General features: G+C 40.5%; 1 protein-coding gene across 1 annotated transcript; it reads right to left on the bottom strand.

Moving 5' to 3' along the window:
- Positions 1-3742: 3742 nt before the first annotated feature.
- LOC147312871 (hepatic sodium/bile acid cotransporter-like) lies at positions 3743-15321 on the bottom strand. Its single transcript, XM_086263818.1, has 7 exons — positions 13983-15321; positions 10723-10809; positions 9417-9529; positions 8740-8944; positions 5944-6122; positions 5620-5819; positions 3743-4060 (listed from the first exon to the last, which is right to left on the bottom strand). The coding sequence occupies exons 1-7, from the start codon at positions 14169-14171 to the stop codon at positions 4008-4010; spliced, it is 1026 nt and encodes a 341-aa protein (XP_086119944.1). The 5' UTR covers positions 14172-15321; the 3' UTR covers positions 3743-4007.
- Between the last annotated feature and the right edge of the window lie 5532 nt (positions 15322-20853).

The raw sequence follows: 20853 nt of genomic DNA, 5'->3' as shown, positions 1-20853 counted from the left end.
TGCGCATGCACGGGTTTGTTGGTATGGATATATATATATATAATTGTAGGCTGTGTATCCTTGAGGTGTTAATGGGGTTATTGAAAATGTGTATATGTGCGTATGTGTGTATATACGTATGTATGGATAGATAGAAACATATATGTGTATATATTTTAAAAAAATAAATAAATAAATAAATAAAAAAAATTACACATAACATATAATGTAATTGCAAGGAGGTATTTCTGTAGTCTATTGATACTAGATAGTGGAAAAGGGGTGGGATTAAATAAGCTTATGCTTCTTCCTGCTCCTTTTTGAACATGGACGTTATTTGGAGTTGTGGTTGCTCGTTTTCCTTTTGTTTGCTTTGTTCATTTGTCTCTTTTAATTCTATTTTTTTTTTTATACTTTTTCAACATGTTCAAAATAAAGATTCAATCAATCAATCAATTTGGACACAGCTACCGTGTGTGCGACAGTGGCTCAGGGGGTTGGGAAGCGCATCTGTAACCGGAAGGCCGCCGGTTCGATCTCTGTCCTGGTCGTTGTGTCCTTGGGCAAGACACGTTACCCTACAGCCTACTGATGTTGGCCAGAGGGGCCGATGGCGCGATATGGCAGCCTCGCCTCTGTCAGTCTGCCCCAGGGCAGCTGTGGCTATAACTGTAGCTTGCCTCCACCAGTGAGTGAATGAATAGTGGAATTGTAAAGTGCTTTGGGTGCCTTGAAAAGCGCTATATAAATGCAATCTGTTATTATTATTATTATTCTTTGTGCTTGTTGTCGGTTAGTCTGTCTGTCATGCCCCTGCTCTCTGTCTCCTCTTCCAGGTATTCAGGTTTCTTGTTTTCAGTTCAGGCTCTGTCCTGGTCGTTGTGTCCTTGGGCAAGACACTTTACCCTACTGCCTACTGGTGTTGGCCAGAGGGGCTGATGGCACGATATGGCAGCCTCGCTTCTGTCAGTCTGCCCCAGGGCAGCTGTGGCTACAACTGTGGTTTGCCTCCACCAGTGTGTGAATGTGAGAGTGAATGAATAGTGGAATTGTAAAGCGCTTTGGGTGCCTTGAAAAGCGCTATATAAATGCAATCCATTATTATTATTCTTTGTGCTTGTTGTCGGTTCGTCTGTCTGTCATGCCCCTGCTCTCTGTCTCCTCTTCCAGGTATTCAGGTTTCTTGTTTTCAGTTCAGGCTCATGTTAGGTTTTAGTTCTCCCAGTTAAGTTTCTTATAGCTCCACGCCACTCATTTCCTGTTTTTGTTTGAATGTCACCTACTGTAAATAAAAGCTCACTCGCATCAAAGCCTGTGCCTGCATTTGGGACCTTCTCTTATAACTCCACACATCTGCTGCCACTGCCATGACAGAAACAGTGATTTACATAGATTTTTAAAAGTTATTATTTTTAACTATAATGAACTAATACTGAAATTAAAACCCAGCATTGTGAAAACCTGTGCCCTTCTTTAAAAATCCTTTAGCTATTTGCTGAATTTCCAAGGAAAATGTCAACATGCAGATGAATTACACTTTTTCACATTGCCTAATATTCATTCAAAACACTGCGCTATTGAGAGAGAAAAAATAATTCAAGTATAATGAACCACTGCTGCTTTTAAAGGACTAATATTGCTTAAATGAAGAAAAGAAAAAATCTTGATCTGAGTTATAACTGCACAGATTAGATAGATGTTAGGACAACCAGAAGTACTAGACGCACCATACACCTGAACTAAATGTTACATCTGTTCCTCTAAATTCTTACAGACATGTGGTCATAATGTTGTCATGGTCCGGGTGAGTGCTGGAGTTTTCTTCTTTTTTGCTGTCTCCACTTCTGGGCAGAGTCGCTGCGTTGCGTTCAGTTCAGTTCAGTTCCGTTCAATTTTATTTATATAGCGCCAACTCAAGCCGTTCTGACGCTTCTCCACACCTGGGAGCAATTATGCTGTCAGCATTTAGGATCAGCGATCACCATTACTCTCCGCCAAGTGCTCAGCGTGCCACAGTCAGTGTTAGTCGCTACAGTTTTGGTTAAAGAGCTGATTTCTGCAGAAAGCTGTTGACTTTGTTTGTCTCTACAGACCTCCAGTCGGCTTTCAGGTTTCGTCTTAGACAACACTTACTCTCACCCAGCTGCTGGTCTAAATGTGACTGTTCAGTTTCTCTATCCTGTCACTCATTCAGCTTACCTGCCTGCCCTCCTGTCACCATCACAGAGCCCTACGGATCACCTGCTCTGTAATCAGCTCACCTGGACAACTCATCCTTCCCCCACCTTACCAGTCCACCACCTCCAAAACTGTAAGATTAATTAATCTACACTCTGCTTTCTCCATCTCCGGGGCTCTGGGTCATGGTCCCTTAATCTCCTCTTTTTTTCTTGCAGTGTACTGAGACTCCTGGTTGCATTTCCTGGTGCCCATGCCCTCCTCCAAACCTTGAACTTTGAGTGCACTGATGTCTGGTGATGTTTCCGACCCATTCTAGCCTTAGTTTCTCATTGTGACCTTAGATCTTGAAAAATACCCAAGTTATAGTCCTCTGACCTTCTCTGACCTTGTTTCTCATTATTGTTGATAATTCCGTTCAGAGTTCATGATTCATAGTCTTGTTGTAATAAAGTTCTTGTGTTTTACGTCACCCCTTGTCTCCGCGTGTTTTCCGTTCTGAGACGGCCCACTTTGCACGGTTTCAGCTGTGACAAATGTGCTGTTTTTGATTGCTGTGGCATCTCACTAGAGCATTCAAAGCATGGTTTCTCATAAACCTTAAAACCAGCAGCACATACACGGACAGCCCTTTGCACTGAGAGTGCAGTGCAAAAGTCTTGAGCCTCCCCTTGTTTCTTTATATTTGTGCTTCCATGGAGACTTTCTTGGGATTTTTTTTTAAAAGTGGTCTTGAGCAAAAAACAAAACACAATTGCACAGTTACTCTTTGATGGAGGTTTTTGTATTTGTTTTGCCTTTTTTGTGGAAAATGGAATACGAATACAGGCAGCAGAGACTCTTAGCCAGAACTTTTTTGTTGCCACTGTTTCCCATTGTCATTTAAAATGTTAGTTTTCCTTGACATCAAATACAAAATTTGTCCATATATCTACCCTACTCTACTCGGTGAAAGTAGGAAGAAAAAACTCTCATTTAACAGGAAGAAGCCTCTAGCAGAACCAGGCTCTGAGAGGAGCGGTAATTTTCCATGACCAGCTGGATCTTTTGTTTTGTCCTCCTCCCCTCCACCCCAATCAATTGCAGGAGATGGATCTGCCTTCCTGTACCTGTGAGTACCTAGTGGAGTACCTGGGCATCATCTTATCCCAGGACAGTGATGGTCTATGTAGCTGTGCTCTTCCTTCTGAAGTCGAGCACCATCATGTTTACATCTAACCGTTTTGTGGGCACCACGACCTTGAGATCTACTGAAAGTCTAAGGTGGTCAAGGTGAACAGGAATGAAAACTGGACAGTGCTCTGTGGAGCTCACGCAGTGCATATCACAAACTCAGAGTTCTGCTCATCTCACATACTGCAGCCTGTAATGTAGTAATCCATGAGACGGTGGACGTGTTTCCTGGCATTTCCTCAGTGGTACTTATTGGTACTTAGTGGACAAGAGCTTGAAAAAACATAAATGTACATAATGAATTTATTTTCAGTGGAAACTTGTAATTGTATGATGTAGGAAAAAGATAGACTCATCAGATTTTTCAAAAATGTATTTAAAACTGGATTTTGGCTTCATTAGTGCTTTATAACTGAAGTTACTAATACATTTACAGGGTTCAGATAATGATACTGTTTTATAATCAAGAAATACAGTTGCACATTTTTCTATTTGTTCATTAAGCTGTAAGTAAGCTATTTTTGGTTACTTCATCTGGAGCCCCTTTGGTGAAACCGTTCACGCTAATAATAATAATAATAATAATAATAATAATAATAATGGATTGGATTTATATAGCACTTTTCAAGGCACCCAAAGCGCTTTACAATAGAGACATATATGAGTGGTAATTGACATCACACATCAGACTCTTTCAGATCCTCTCCAGTGGCAGCAGCCTGGTAAGTTTCTGTGGGTCAGACAAGCAGATGTATTAACACAAACCAAGATTTGGCACAAAAGTTGCTCAACCTGTGGTTAAATGTGAAATCCTAAGGTCTGGTTATTCATCTGTCTAAACAAAACACAATCACAAAGTTATTCTTTGCTTTGTTTTGGTGCTGTTTTGACATTTTTTTTGTGTGTAGAATGGAAAGCAAGAACAGGCAGCAGAGACTCTTAGCCAGAAACCTTTTTGTGGGCTCATTGGTGCTTGCCTTTTGTTACGACTCAGGTCATAATTTCGTGTATTGTTTTCGCTCATCCACACCTGATGGTGGAATTGCTCATTTTCTCTGCCTCTTTTTTTCTGCTGCTTCAACCACAGACTGTGTGTTTAGTAATGTACTATGTGTTCAAGTTCCTGTGTCTAGAATAACTAGGTAAACTAGGTTTTCCTAGTTTCCAACCCAACCAATCGTGGCAGATAGCTGCCGCTCCCTAAGCCTGCTGAAGGTTTCCTCCTATTAAACTAGAGTTTTTCCTTCCCACTGTGGCCAAGTGTTGCTCATAGGAGGGTGGTTTGATTGTTGGGGGTTTCTCTGTATTATTATAAAAACCTAGAATGTAATACCTTAATACATTTATATTATATATAATATACTAAGTGCCTTGAGGCATCTACTGTTATGATTTGGCTCTATATAAATCAAATTGGATTGAAATCAAATTGAACTGAATTTAAACTATTGAGAGTGCCAGATGTTAATAATAATTACTAATGCTTAAATGCAGAATGCCATAAATTTGCATTTAACTGTCTCATACCTGTAACTGAGGCTCAAGTGTGCATTTATTGTGTGTTTGTCTCAGGTCAGAGTGGTGCAGTGGTTAGCACTGTTGCCACATAGTAGGGCTTTTGTTCTTGTAGAGGCAGATATGAGGCACATAATGCTTTCGGTGATCAATGAGACCACTCAAATGACTAACAATCAAAGCAAATACATTATTAATAATGAAATTATATAGAATAAATTACACTATATCTAATGTAGCACCTTTTTAAAAGGTCAGTTTGGGTACCAGTACATGAGAGTATAATATTGTCAATAGTGGTTCTCCATAACCTACAACATGAAAGGGTACAACAGGAGTACCTTAGAAGGCATCGCCCCTTTTACAAGCCCATAAAGGTACAATAAAGTACTTTGGGGAGAATATATCTGTATTATTTATTGTTTTGCTCTATACTTTGTGTAGTGTAAAAAGTACTGTTTCTTCAAACACAAAATTTAAAAAATGTTTAATTTAAAATATTTTAAATTTAGCAACTGGAGTAATGCAAACACTCCAATCTGAGATGCTGCAACCTGGATGTAGTTCAGTGAATTAACCCAAACTTTGTTCTAGCATTGCCCACTTCAGATGTCCACAACATCCACACCCACACTTGATCAAGTCACAGTTGAATTTTTGTGAAATAACGACCAGCCATACATCTGTAGATACTTGTTTTTTGTTTTTTGTTTATCTTGCGTGATAAAAGGCCTGTGTTAAAATGTAACATCTGAATCCTGCTGTCACTCTTACCTTTCTCTTTTCTCTTGAACCTTTGGTAGCACCTAAACAGCATGATGATCATCGCCGCCTCCAACAACTGAGACACCAAGTAGACTGTTGGGAATAGATACAGAGGACCCACCACTTCATCAGGGAAAGCTACCTTCAATATGGTGGTGCACAGCGGGACATTCTGACAGCCTGTTTCCATGGAAACGGTTCTCCGCTCCCTGAAGGCATATGGAAGGATATATGTGTGTGTGTGTGTATGTATATATATATATATATATATATATATATATATATATATATATATACATATCCATTGATGATTGAATTAAACAAATAACCTACCTGTGGATGAGTCTGAAGATTGAAGAGAACACGTATCCAAAGCAGTAGCCCATCAAAGGCATGAGACCAGCGATGGCCAAGAGCGAAGGGGACATCATAGTCAGGATGATATGTCCGCTTCCAATAGCAATTAAGCTCAAGGTCCCCACAAGTATAATCAGCATTATAATCATGCCTACCTAAGAACAACAAGACAGGACATAAATCAGTGTTTGACTTCTCTTCTTCTTTTGTGTTGCTCAAAAGAATTTGAGTATAGGATCAATTAAATTACACTTCTGGGATATTGATCTGGTCAGTTAAGTAGAGAGGGGGTTGTTAATCAGTTTTAGTGGCTTGGATGTTGATGAAATCAACAACAGGTGTGCCAGAGATGCAAAAACAAGACAATGTTCAAAACCAGAATAGTTTCACAGGTGGAGGCCGTTGAGATTTTACCCTCCTCATCATTTCTGATTGATTTAAATTTAATTCAACTCAACTTAACTCAGCTTATTTATAGCTCCAAATCACAACAACAGTTGCTTCAAGACACTTTATATTGTAAGGTAAAACCCTACAATAATACAGAGAAAACCCCAACAATGATATGACCCCCTATGACCAATCACTTTGGTGATAGATGAAGTAAAAATGCCCTTTTAAAAGGAAGAAACCTCTGGCAAAACCAGGCTCAGAGAGGGACGGCCATCTGCCGTGTCCAGCTGTGTGTGAGAGGAGGAAAACAGGACAAAGACACACTGTGGAAGAGAGCCAGAGAGTAATTATTAAATGCAGACTGGTGTATAAACACATAATGAGTTTAAAAGGTGAGTGAAGAAGAAACTCATTGCATCAGGGGAAGCCTGAGCAGCTTAGACCTATTGAAGCATAACTAAGGGAGGATTCAGGGTCACCTGATCCAGCCCTAACTATATGCTTTAGCAAAAAGGAAAGTTTTAAGTCTAATCTTAAAAGTAGGGATAGTGTCTATCTCCTGAATCCAAACTGGATGCTCGTTCCACAGAAGAGAGGCCTGAAAACTGCAGGCTCTGTCTCCCATTTTACTTTTAAATACCTTAGGAACCACAAATAAACCTGCAGTCTGAGAGTGAAGTGCTCTACTAAGGTGATAGAGGTGATATTAAGCTGATGTTGTTAGACACCATAACAGCTGAGAAGATCGTTGAAGCCCATCATGGACACTTATCGCACTCACTGCACCTGTAAAGCCACCAGCATTTTGGAGGACGTCACACACCCCTCACTACACTCTTCATCTTGCTGCCTTCTGGCAAGAGGTACTGGAGCATTCAAGCCCTCACTGCCAGACTGCGAAACAGTAACTTCCCCCAAGCTGTCAGACTCCTAAACAGTTAGTGACTGGACTGACACACACACATGCACACCTTCATACACATCACTACCGAGCACTTATAGGCAGAATCTCTCTCTCACACACACGCACACCTTCATACACCACGTTACTTTTTGCACAATACTCAGTCTTTTTCACATTTCTTTTGCACTGTTGTGTCTGTATCGTACTGTTCTGTCAGGTACAGTCACTGTCAGGTACTGTCAGGTTCTATGTAGTCCTGTGTTGATTGTCTGTTATATGTCATATGTAACACCATGGTCTTGGAGAAACGTTGTCTCATTTCACTCTTTACTGTACCACTGCACATGGTTGGAATGACAATAAAGCAAATTTGACTTGACTTGATTTCTAAGATTTTTAGTGCCCAGAACAATAAACTCAGTTTTATCTGAATTTAGAAGCAGAAAATGACAGGTCATCCAGGTCTAGATAAAGTTGGGTGTTATCTGTCCAGTGAAAATGAATGCTATGTCTTTAATGTTATTGTCTGTATAATGTAAACACAACTGGTCGTAGGACAGAACCCTGCACTGCGGTCCAGCAGGACAAGCACAAAAGTGAGTCCACTGTCAGAGGCCATAAGAAGGTCATTTGTTACCTTCATTAATGGCTTTTCAGTACTGTAATGAGCTCTGAAACCTGACTGAACTCTTCTAATAAACATTTTTTTTCTACAGATAAGAAAATAGCTGTTTTACAACTACTCTTTGAAGAAGTTTTGAAAGAAAAGGAAGGTTCGACAGTGGCCTATAACTTGATAAGACAGCTGGGTCAAGTGTTTGGAGGCCTGTGGTATGCAACCAGTTAATAGGCCCTGTCAAGGAGAGCTGGACAGGGCCTTAGAAGGTTCTTAACCCACCAACAGGACAGGTAACTCCTTTGTGCAAAAGGGAACAGGATGAGCACTGTCAGAGCCCTAAAAAATTCTGTGAATGTCTCTTTCATAAGGGTGGCCTGAGGGCCAGTCGTCCTCTAGTGGACCCTGTCCCTGACAGTGTGGAGGGTCTGGAGAAGCCATGGCAAACAGTATGCTGCCTGTAATATTTTTTAGTATGGTGGGTCAGTGATGGTCTGCGGAAGCATATCAAAGTGACGCACAGAACTCTACAGGCTAGGCAACAGCTCTCTGACTGCCGTTAGGTATCATTAGGAATTATTTGAGTTTAGAGAAAGATGTTTAGACTTGTCTGAAGACAAAGTTATTCAGTTTCTCTGTGTGTCAAGTTAAGAAAAAAAAATCAGCAAATTCTAGAATTTGTAGGATGATGTAATCTACAGGTTTTCCGTTTTGTTTGGGTTTTTTTTGTTAAACAAATATTTAAAATATGAGTCATTGAAGTCTTTATTTGCCATTCCTGTACCAACTGAATAATCAACACTGTTAATCAGTTTTAGTGATCTGTCTGACCTTCATTCTCCTGTCAGTATGCACAAACCTTCGTGAACTTCTTCGAGTACTGTGGCCTGTAGGTCTTGATGATGATGCCGATGCTACACGGGACAAGGATCAAGACCAACGATAACATAATTTCACCATAAGGGACAGCGTTCTGCACGCTGGGGAAACCCTGGCAGTAGATGTAGAGCAGGAGAGGCATCATACCCAGAGCCAACACTGTAGAGCAGGAAGTCATCACGATGCTGGAGAAGACAAGGATGAGACAAATACGTTGCTTTACTCTGAGCTATGGAAACTAGCCTTTCTGAATTAAAAATGACATCTGATTCTCACAGACTTCATGATTTCCATATTCCTCGTATTTTACTGACCCCATTAACCCTTCTCATAACTGCACAACGCTAAATGTCCTTGTCAACCTGATGTTCAAACAATTTACTAGAGATATTCCTGCTTCCTGGAATATTCCACTGACATGCTGGACATCAGATAGAGATATGCCAAAATCTAACTGAACTGTCTGAATTGTGCTTGTCTTGGTGTTATATTTGAAAACTGCACAGGCAGACACAGTGTGAGAAAGTTCGCAAACACAATCGAGTGGTATAACTGTTGTAAAGTTTTCTGCCTGAGCATTAATCACTTCAAATGACATTTTTAGCATCTTTTTGCTCATTATAAATGTATTACAACTACATAATTTCCCATGTGTACCTGAGGTTCATGTCTCCCTGTATAGCCAGAGCCATGGAGTTGGAGAAAATTCCTCCAGGACAGCAACCACATACCAGAACAACCACACCTGTTATATCACTCAACTGGAACCCCTGTAACACAAAATCCCAATAACCTCTTGCAGGATGCTGTAAATAACAGTAACAATGTCTAATAGTCTAAAATACAATGTCTGGTGTCAATTATATACTGGTACATCAACACAAATTCAATTATACTGGGCAACTTTTGTCATGTGCCTTGGGAGTGTCTGGGAGGTGTTCCTCTTTGTTAGAGGAGTTCCAGATTTCCGTCCTCTGGGGTGGAGTTTCCAGCACCTCACCTGCTCCTCGTTTCAATGGCAATCAGTAAGTAGGGTTCTTAAACCAGCACTGCCTACCACTCTCCACCAGTTTGTCCAGCTACTGTTGTGGTAACTCTGACTCCTTGTGATCAACTTCATGCTCGTCTGTCCCAGGTTTAACATTGCCTTACTGTTCTCAGTTCTATCAGATTAATCTCCTGCCGTGTGACTCTTCAGCGCTTGTCCTGTTCGGTTCTACTACATCAGTCAGTCTACAAACCATGGGGTTCACACTCACCACGCTCCTTGCCCTGCCTTCCTGACTGTCGTGGCTCGCTTGGATTTTCCTCCCTCTGGACCTCCTGGAAACCATACCGTCTCCTCTCACGTGCCCACCTGCCATGAATCTGCCTGATTGCCAGTTTGCCTGAGCTGAGTTGAGTAACACTTGGCAGTACAGCTCCGTTAACCTCTGTTTCCCATGTGAATTTCTAGTCTGTTCTAACTACGTTTACTTGTATATAAATCCCTGGACCCATCCCTATTTCCTGATCTGTTCCCCTGAGTCTGGCAGTGAGGTGTGGAGTGAAAGTGAGCGTGAGTGCTGAAGAGGATTGTGAAACTGGAGAGTCTGTGTTTTTTGAACCCGTTTCCCTTCCATCCCTGGATCCCTCAAAATCTCAGTCCCATGCACTGTAAATAGTTTCACTTGGTGTGATTGTTAATAAACTTGTGACTTTTATTCTAAATTCATCTGGTCTGCACCTGAGTCTGTTCCACTCATTTTCCTCACATAAAAAAAATCTGTTTTTGGTTCTTCTTTTTGGTTAACTCAGTGTAATTTTCACATTTTTTATTATGAATCCCTGTAAAAAGATTTTTGTGGGGAACACAAATCATAAATCACTGTCTGCATTTGTAAATTTGTAACTTTGTAAAGACAAATGTGTATTATTTATACTGCATGTTAGTAATCTTATTTAACTTTACATAAATACCAACCTTAACTAAGCAAAAGGCTGTAAGAGGCATGATCCCATACTGGGCCATAGCTGCAATAGCCAACCCCTTAGGTTTCATGATGTAATTCTGTAAACAGAAGAAGTTAGCAAAATTGATCATAAATTTACCAAACATGTATCATGCCACTGTGTTTATATTAACATGAACACGGCGGCATGTCTTCCCCTTCTCTCTCTGCCCCCACTTTCCTGTCCCTTCTTCACTGAGTCTATCCAATAAAGCAGAAAAAGGCCAAATGAAATATATATATTTTTTAAAAACTAAGATTACTATAAAAAAGTGCATTTTAATTGAAAAGGGTAAACTTTCATATATTCTGTATTTATTACAATAGATAATGTTCAGAAATCCAGTATCTCAAAATATTTCTATATTTTATTCCAGTTTGAGTAAATTACTCAAACCATGAATTCTTTGTTCCATCCAACCATCCACTTCTTTTCTGCTGCTTATCCAGGTTCAGGTCATGGGGCAGCAGTCGGAGCAAAGAAGCATAGTCTAGCCTCACCCTGGCCACCTCTTCCTGCTCATTTGGGGGACACTGAGCCATTACAAAGGCAGCTGAGAGATATAATCTCTCCACTGAGTCCTGGGTCTGCCACAGACCCTCATCCCAAAACGAACATGCCCTAAATACCTCACCTAGAAAGCATCCATGAGGCATCCTTGTCAGATACCCAAAACATCACAACTAGCTCCTTTCGATGTGTGGGACCAGCGCTGCTACTCCAAGTCCCTTTTGATTGGCTGAGCGCCTTACCCTGTCACTAAAGGAAAACTCAATCACCCATTTGTATCCTTGACCTCATTCTTTTTGAGTCATTACCCATAGCTTGTGAGCATAAGTGAGGGTTAAACAAAGATTAACTAGTAAATTTACAGCTTCACTTTTATGCTTAGCACAGAATGTGTCAACCTGAAGAGAGAGGTATCCGTGAGGCCAAGTTAGACTACAAGAGAAAGACCGAAGAACACCTAGACAGCAACAAAGGCAAACAGGTGTGGATGGTATTCAGCACCTTACCAATTAAAGGAATAACTTCGGAGCTGTGAGAGGATTGCCTCCAGGGTACGACCCCAGTAACCCTGCCCTGGGTAGGGTAGAGTGGACCCCTGTATCGAGTATAAGGGTATACTTGATACAGGGTTTGTCTGAACAAAAACAGAATCAAATCGACTTTATCAATTGTAAACGGTATAACTTTATGGTCTTTACTTTACAATATAAAGTGCCCTGAGGCAACAGTTGTTGTGATTTGGCACTATAAAATAAAATTGAATTGAAAATCCAAATTCAGCTGACTACCAGGAGACTTTAGAGGACTTTGAGCTTCCATCTGTTGACAATCTTTATGGAGATGTAGAGTTCTTTTTCTAACAGGACTTATTACCTGCACACAGAAATAAAACTGATAATTTTTATGATGACCATTTTATTAGGCTACTTTGCTTGGCTGGTCATCCAACTCTCTTGGGTGAATCCTACATAGAATCTATGGGGTATCGTCAAGAGGAAGAGAAAAAAAAACCAAAGCAAAATTACAGGTGAGCTAAGGTCCATTATCAAATCATCATAGCACCTCAGGAGTGCCACGATGCACTAATTAATGGAAGACCCAAGCAGAGTGTATAAATCAAGAACTGTTCCAGAAGTTGTAAATAATTTAATGACTGCTCTTAGGTGATGGTATAATATTTTGAGACACTGGATTTGTGATTAGTATGCCTCCCTTTGTAGGTTTTCTAGGCATGCCCACCTAGAAATCACTGGAGAAATTATCTACAACAGGTAAAATAAGCATTTCTAAGTAAATATATTTCTAAAGGTGCTACTGACATGAAATTCTCATCAGATGCTAACAACCCATCCAATCCACACATGCAAAGAAATCAAACCATAGATGTCCATTAATTAAGTTATGTATAGTAATGAGAAATGACACAGGGAAAAATTATTAATATTTCGTACAGAAGTCTTTGTTGGTGATGACAGCTTCTGTACGGAGAAACTAGTCGTGTGGATTGGTCAGGTGTGATTTTGGCCATTCTTCCACATAAAAGGTTCTATGAACTCTGAGCTCCAGCTCTTACCACAGATTTTCAGTTGGATTCAAACCAGGTGACTTGTTGGGCCAGTCTAGTTTCAGAGAAAGAAACTCAGTTTCCTTCGATCTGTGTTTAGGATCACTGTCTTGCTGAAACGTCCACCCTTCATTGTTCATCATCCTGGTAGATGGCAGCAGATTGTTATCAAGAATGTCTCGGTACATTTTCCCATTCATCTTCAATTATACGAAGATTGCTAGTATCATATGCTGAAAAACAATCTCACTCCATGATGTTCCCACCTTCAAACCTCACTGTCGGTATGCTGATTTTGGGGTAATGTGCAGTGCCTTTTGACCTCAAACATGGTTTTGGTCTCACCTGACCAGACTACATTCCCCCAATATTTCACATGCATGTCTAAATGCTTTTTAGCAAGCTTTAAACATGCTTTAACATGCTTTCTCTTCAGTAATGGAGTCTTGTGTGCTGAGGTATGTATGGTGTGCATACAAACCATGGCAGTTGAGTGTTTTTACTTGTTTTCTTTGAAACACTTGTGCCTCCTCTGATGGTTCTTCTCACTCGTCTGTCTGGTAGCACCTGGTCATGTGCAGTTTATGGTGAAATTATGTTCTTTCCACTTCCAAATTATGGCCCCAACAGTGCTACACTGCAATCTTCAGTAGTTTAGACATTTATCTGTAACTAATGCCATCACTATGATTTGCAACAATAAGGCTGCGAAGGTCTTGAGAAATCTTGTTGGTTTTACCCTTCATCTGATGCTTCTTGTGTGGCAATGAGACACCTTTTTATAGGCAATCATTTGGGACTAAACCAGGTGAAATAGATTTGCATTAAGCGGCAGGATTGCTTTCTATTTACTGATTTCAGTTAGCTACTTTTTTCCCTGCGTCATTTCTCATGATCAAATGGTTTGCTACCAACATCTGGTGAGAATTTCACATCAACTATATTTACTTAGAAAAAATGGTGATGTTCATTACGTATTTTATCCATTATATTTCAACATGCTCAGCAATTCCTTGCAGGAACTGGAATGTGTTGTCAGGCATAAGGACATCATCGAAAACCCTGCTTACGTGTAATTTTTTCAAGCTTTGTCACAATGCTTTTCTGCATATAGACAAACCACACATACATTCGCATTCACTGCTGATCTTGGTCACCTTGATCTTAGACACCTCCATGGTGCATCCAAGTGAAACCATGGTGATGATGATTATGATTGTAAACATTACTGTAATGACATTGCCAATCACTGGGTCCACAGCAGGACGGTAAAATGAGGTGGTGTTTGCAACCGTCACATTGCGCCACAAATCTTGATGAGGTGTCAGGTTTGCTGTGTTGTTCATGGTGCCTTCAAATCAGAACAAACATGAGGTTCTGAGCTGTGAGTGAAAAAACAAAAGTGGAGATGAAGGAGGAAAGAGAGCAGAGTAAGAGTTAAACAGAATACCAGCATCTTTGTTTGTTTACATTCTGTTTTGTCCTTAAACTTTGTGAAGAAAACTTCTCTAGCAGGAAGTTCACACTCTGTCTTATTGAGGTATCCTTATGATACAGATTCTGAGCTGTGGTAAGATAATTTTCAGATGCAGTTTGAGCTGTACTTAAGTAATAGAACTAAAGAAGCCAATAAATTGCTAAAATAAATGCAGAAAATTCATGTATATGTACTTTTGTTTGTTATGCTTGGTTTAATGTTCTGTTAAAGCTGTCATATGTTACAGCACTGTAGTAAAGACTATTCAATACAGAGAATGATTTCACTTTAATTTGTCCAATAATAAAAGAAATAAAGCCGCTTTAAAATCTCTGTGCGCAAGAGTGTCACACCTGAATGCCTTCTAAGAACTTTGTGCTCAAATTGATGGAGTTTAAAGTTTAACAGCTGACACTTTGGGAATGAAACAACAACTGTAACAGTACACTCTGGAATACTTAAAACATATCTCAGCATTGGTCTTCTACCTTTTCCTCGGGACCTGTGTTGACTGAAGCAGAAAGCCTGTGTTAATAAACAAGGATGATAACTGGAGGTTGTAAGGAAAGCACTTTGTAATACGACTCACAACTAAGGGGGGAATTCCTGTAATTAAATGAAATTCCAATGTGTTACATTTAAAATTATAATGTAATTGCACTTAAATACTTAAATGTAGGCAGACCAGAATAAAGGGTTTATGTTTTTACATGAACAAGGAAATAATAATACTGTAAGTAAACTTAAGTCGTGCATAAGTAATTTGAAGTATTCTCTAATTTCATGGTAATTTTGCAGAAAAACAAACAATATTTTCCTATCTTACTCTGAAAATATGTTGTATTTTCCAGGGTGTTGGTCATATTATGAAATGCATAATTTGACCTTTTACATCATTTTTTTAACATCTGTATTTAATACTCACTACACTGATGTGCATGAGATTGAGGACTGTTTTCCCTTACCAAAGTTTAAGAAAAACTTAATACCAACAAAATTTGCAGGCTTATGACCTTATAATGATGGAGCCAAGTCTAATTTAATTTGTTTGTTTTTTTTACAATCACTGTTCACAAAGGAGGGTCTCCTTTCCTGTAAGAAACCAGCAATGTTACTCTGCTCCATTATACAGCCCACATCTCGAAAATTCTAACGCATTTACAAGTTGAAACAACAACTGTAAGATGGAGGGATTTTCCACAAAATTAACAAGACATTATGCAATACTTAAAATTACTTACAGTATAGTTTGTCTCCTATCCTTGAGACTACCCAGAATTTAGACACCACTTAAAATTAATTGCACTACAAGAACTTTGCCAGCTTTGAAAATCACAGTTACATGTGCTGCAAACTGTCAAAATTTGAAATGCCTCCAAGTTCTTTTGGAACGTCTTTCAAGACATATATGGTGCTGTAAACTCAGATTTTGCTTCCCAATGTGAAGACATGATAGATTATGTAAGGTTGGCTGTGTGAAAATGTTCAAGAAAAGAAGTCAAGATGATCATGCGGAACAAGCTGATATTTCAGTAAAAGTAATTTTAGGAATGGCGCAGAGTTAATTTAAGCTAGAAACAGAACATGTCCTGCAGGAATTTAATTCAAGTGATTTAAAAGTTCACTTTCTTCACCATTTCTAACTGATCGCTAACATACATACATACTGTGCACATACACTGAATCTTTTCTTGACTTTTAACACTTGGGTACAACATGTTTAACATTTTTAACTAATGCTTAACTAAACAATGCATATTCCTCACTGGAAGCTACTTAAATCTGGTTAATCTGTGCACTACTGAGAAACAACACGCAGCATTTAATTGTTTCAAACTTCACACTCCTTTATCCAAATGCTGTGTGCACACAAATTGCTTTTACAAGATTGCACATTTGTGTTTTCTATTCATTTTGTGCTGTATGAAAAAACACTACAGCCCACCAATGCTTGATAAAAAAGTCAAGACTGACTTCTGGAGTTTGCTGCAGGTGAGAATTGCACACCTAAACCTAATAGTCATTCTGCAGAAAGCAGAAAAAAGAAAAAATGAGAAACATCCTCAAGATGATTTTCAAGAAATAAACAGTTGACAGATATGTTTACAGGTGTATTCAATGCTGGGTTTACCTTTTAGGTCAGATTCTTCCCTTGCTCTGCTCTCGTCTCTTTGTCATAAAATAAACTCCTTTTGTGTTGACGCTTGTTTCATATGATTCAAATGACACATGGAGGCCTCTGGTTGTCCAGAGGTGCCATCTAGTGCACAGCTGACTTCAGCACCTACAGAGGAGACCATCCTCCTCCAAATAAAACTAAACTAAAATAGAATATTATAATACTATAGCACTACAAGACACTTTATTTTAGTTTTCAAATATTTGCATCATCAATTTGGAAATAATTTATTCATCTCAGAACATATATGTTGTTCCGACCACAAGTAATCTACATATTGTGTTTGGTATCTGTACAGCTGGAGTGGTTTGTGTGTGTGCTGTGCTTGGATATTATATGTGAAGTCATGAGTGGAAATCACGATCAAATGAAAGCTCCCGAAAGACCAGAGCGGCCTGTCATTGATTGTGTTAAAATCCCTGTGCTTACCCACAAACCTCCTATTCTTGTCTATTCTTTTTTTTAAATTTTGTCTTTTTCAATAACAAATCGGGCAATTGAAGGTTTTCCTGTAACTTTTGACTACAGACAGAGATAAATTAAATGTATGATTTCAAGTCCAATTTTTGTCACCACTATTTACTGTGTTTTTATTAATAAATTGTGACATCCTCTGCAAAATGTTATATTTACATATATATCAGCTTTTTTTTTGTTTTTTATTTATAAAAAAATTGTGACAAATATCTTGTATGTTGCTGGTCCATCCCATCCATCCATCCTCCACTTATCTGGGGTCGGGTTGCGGGGGCAGCAGCCGCAGGGAAGCCCAAACCTCCCTCTCTCCAGGCAACTCCTTCAGCTTGTACGGTGGAACACCAAGGCGTTCCCAGGCCAGTCGAGAGACATAATCTTTCCCGTGTGACCTGGGTCTGCCCCGGGTTCCTCCTCCCGGTGGGACATGCCCGGAACATGTCACCCAGGACGCGCCCAGGAGGCAGATGCCCAAACCACCTCAACTGGTTCCTTTTGATCCAGAGGAGCAGCGGCTCTACACTGAGCCCCTCCCTGATGGCTGAACTTCTCACCCTATCCCCAAAAGTTTATTCTGTTCATCTGGATGTAGCATTTTCAGTGGGAGAAACGTTTCTACTTCTTCAGTCTCAGCTAACTGCAGGTTTCACCAATCTTATAAACAGTACATTTGCATAATGACTGAAAGTGACTGAAGGAACAATGGGCTGGGAGATAGTCTTTTGAAATTAAATTTGCCTCCAATTAGTCCTAGCAACGCGCTTTCTTCTGATTCTGACTGTCCAAATTCAGGGGCAGCATGCTTTGAAGGCCGCGTTTGAAGGCAAACATCACAGCGACGCAATGAAGACTGTCCAAATTCAAAGACTCCTCCAAATGCAGCGACAAATGCATCCCCCTTTTCCCGACATTTGAAGGATGGGTCAGGTGTATCCTTCGTGGTCCAACCTATCTGTTAGAGTGAATTGTTAAATGTTGTCATTTCTATGCTTGCCAACTCTGATGAAAGAAATTCCACTGTCCTTCCCCCCAGATTCTCGAGGTTCTGGATGGGGGGGGCTGTAATGTTTTATTGCAGATACATCCTATCTGGAAGATCTGCTTCTTTTGATGTAAGCTTCCTGCGTTTACGACCCTTTGGTCAGCAGGAGGTCACACACACACATTCTCACATAAAACACACACACACACACACACACACACACACACACTCTTACAGAAGTTCACACATATACATACAATGCCTTGTCTTAGAACCATGTGAGCGTGGCTTTGTTCTGATGTTTATTGTGTGAACTGTGTCTCAATAAAAAGGGCAGCAAGGGAGGTCGTCGTCGAGGTCATTTTCGTGGTGGACACAGGCCTCCCTTGCGCAAGTGATTGATCGATCGACTGTCTTGTTTTCTTCATGATGAATAAGTCTCTAGAATTAGCGGGGCTTGTGGAAACACAGACCCAACATTTATTTGGTCCTTCGGAGCCAGAACCTAACACATCGCATCCACCGAGGAGAGGAAGAGGACGCCACCGCAACGTCTGGGATGATTGACGTAAAGCCCTGGTGCTTTGTTACCAGGCCGTGAAGTTTGCGCCTGAACTCCCCTTGGGATGGATGACGATTGACGGGATCCAGAGACTCTTCCCATGAACGAAAACAACACGAACAGTAAGTACAGAAGGCCTTAGAGAGCGGCTACGTGACCCTGCGTTGAACGCAGGTACGGGAGCGCGCTAGCCGCGTGAGAGATGCAGGCTTCTCCGCCGTGTGGGGCGCAGAGACAACCTAGGTTTGGTGACTCTGCCGTGAAGAGAGTCCGGAATCTCCGCCATTTGGGGTGTTAGAGAGTGTCCGATGGTTGAATTCTCCGCCATATGGGGCGTTTGAGAGTTTTCAACAGAGAGCGCTAGCTGTGCGTGTAGGCGCTAGCTGTGCGTGTAGGCGCTAGCTATGCGTGTAGACGCAAGCGATAGGCCTATGTTGTGTGTGTGCGGGCCAGACGTGGTCTACGTGAGTGTGGCTGATTGTTGTCTTGTAATGGAGAATAAACTGTGTAAGTCTGCCTTGAAAGAGGATGAAATACACTGCAAAGTTTTTATTGGCCACCACGTGGTGTGTGGATCGTTGACGAATGAAGTGAAATAATGAGCTAAGCGGAAGTGAGTGTGAGTGTGTCTGACGTCACGGTGTGTGTGAAAAGGTATCCAGCTGGGGCAGACATGATTCTGCAGATTACCTGCCCAGTGGACAAAAAGAAATAAAATAGATGTGTGGATGAATGATAGCATGAAGAGTGTTTGGTGTTTCTCAGTCTGAAATAGCTGTAATGCTACTTTCTGTTTTGGAGAAAAAGACAGTTAAAAAAAAAACAGAGAGAGAGATGTGTGTTGTTTAAGCAGTGATGAGAATAATGAAAGTGTGATGAGAGAGGAACACAAAAACATACAGAAAATGCATTAACTATACTAACCCTTACATGCACATACACAATAAATGATACTCATGAAGACCAGACAGCATCTTAAGCATGAGATTCTGTTTGTCATCTTGTCCAAGTCACTAGTAAAATGAAAGTGATACATAGACTAGTGGACTGAATATTATAGGAGGACAGATGGTTGCATCATAGAGGAGAAAACAGAATGCTGATGAGGGGTCTTAAATGAGTGAGCTGAGTGAGTTGATTGTGAGTTTCTGATGCGTGAAGAAGTTTTACAATGGCACACATTTAGTTACATGAGAAGAAACTTATTATGTGCTAAGACAACAGGGTTATGCTGTATGTTGTGTGTATGGCTGATTGGATGAATGTTTGAGATTAAACTGGCTGTTGATTTGTCTTTTGTTACTAAGTTGAGCCTGCCAATTGGGTTGTTATGATTTATCCCCCTGGCATGAAGAACACGTGTCATGACTTAAACAAGGCCTTTCTTTCCTTTGCTTTCCTTTATTTTCTTTCTTTCCTTTTATTTTGTTACTTTCATGGTGCACTGAAAGTTTTGTTTGATGATCTATGTTTGAGCAGATCTGCACGATTAGAACAGAAGCGCTATACTGTTGCAAAGTGAAGAAACCAACTGAGCCACAGGTACTCATCAGAATGGCTGGGAATGTGCTGTGCATCTTCTTGAGCCTGTGGACCCAGAGTGGGATGACAGGGAGCGCACTGGAACAGAGCAAACCACACCCAGTACCCGCATGGGTTTTCAACAACTACTGGTGGCGGTTTAAGAACACAACCGCTCACATAAACAACGAGACCAATGGTTATGCTTGTGATGCCACTGGCTACACATTCTTCTGGACTGTGGCCATATAGCATCACTGAGAGCGAGACAGTTTGTTTGGTTGCTTTAGCAACACATCCAGGAACACTGCCAACTTTTCAACTGCTCTGAACCTGAATGGAAGGTTGATTCACCAGTAACTGGGAAGGTGAACTGCTCTGGTAAGACAGACCTGCTAGTCTGACTCAAAGGATCTGACTCGCTGCAGGACATTGAACAGCTAAACGAACTGGAACAGGCCAATTGCCTATGTGTATGAAGGACAATGGATTAGTCCAAGTTGGATATTTACCATGGAATTTGTGCAACATCACCTATTCTTTTGTCTTCTGCAAGAAGGATGTAAACAGAGAAGCCTTTTGTCTACATTTACATCATGAACACTTGAGGTTTTGAGCCAAGAAGACCAAAACACCTTGATCCAATTTCCTTTACAAAGCTTGTTCTGTGGTGAAAACAGGACAGGAGAAGAGTTGTAAATGCAGATAATTCACCAGTTGACTTCACCACAGGATGCCTACAGTGAAATTTGGGGGGTTGATAGGAGTCTAGAAGGGTGTTGACCAGGCTACAGCTTTGAAGTTAGCTGAGAGCCGGTGAGGTCGGCTGCCGT

Source organism: Aulonocara sp. 'chitande type north' Nkhata Bay, linkage group LG15 (genome assembly GCF_057382095.1).
Source record: "Aulonocara sp. 'chitande type north' Nkhata Bay isolate Kocher_YH1m ecotype deep benthic linkage group LG15, A_spYH_male_GT1.1, whole genome shotgun sequence".
Lineage (NCBI taxonomy): Eukaryota > Metazoa > Chordata > Actinopteri > Cichliformes > Cichlidae > Aulonocara > Aulonocara sp. 'chitande type north' Nkhata Bay.
The sequence above is the reverse complement of the archived record's forward strand: the minus strand, read 5'-3'. Positions and strand labels throughout refer to the sequence as shown.

Excerpts from the sequence above, each read along its gene's own strand:
- LOC147312871 (XM_086263818.1), bottom strand. The coding sequence starts at position 14,171 with ATGAACAACACAGCAAACCTGACACCTCATCAAGATTTGTGGCGCAAT. Across the intron at positions 9,530-10,722 it reads CAGCCTTTTGCTTAGTTAAG|GGGTTCCAGTTGAGTGATAT; the intron begins GTTGGTATTTAT and ends TTTGTGTTACAG. Across the intron at positions 8,945-9,416 it reads CAGGGAGACATGAACCTCAG|CATCGTGATGACTTCCTGCT; the intron begins GTACACATGGGA and ends TGTCTTCTCCAG.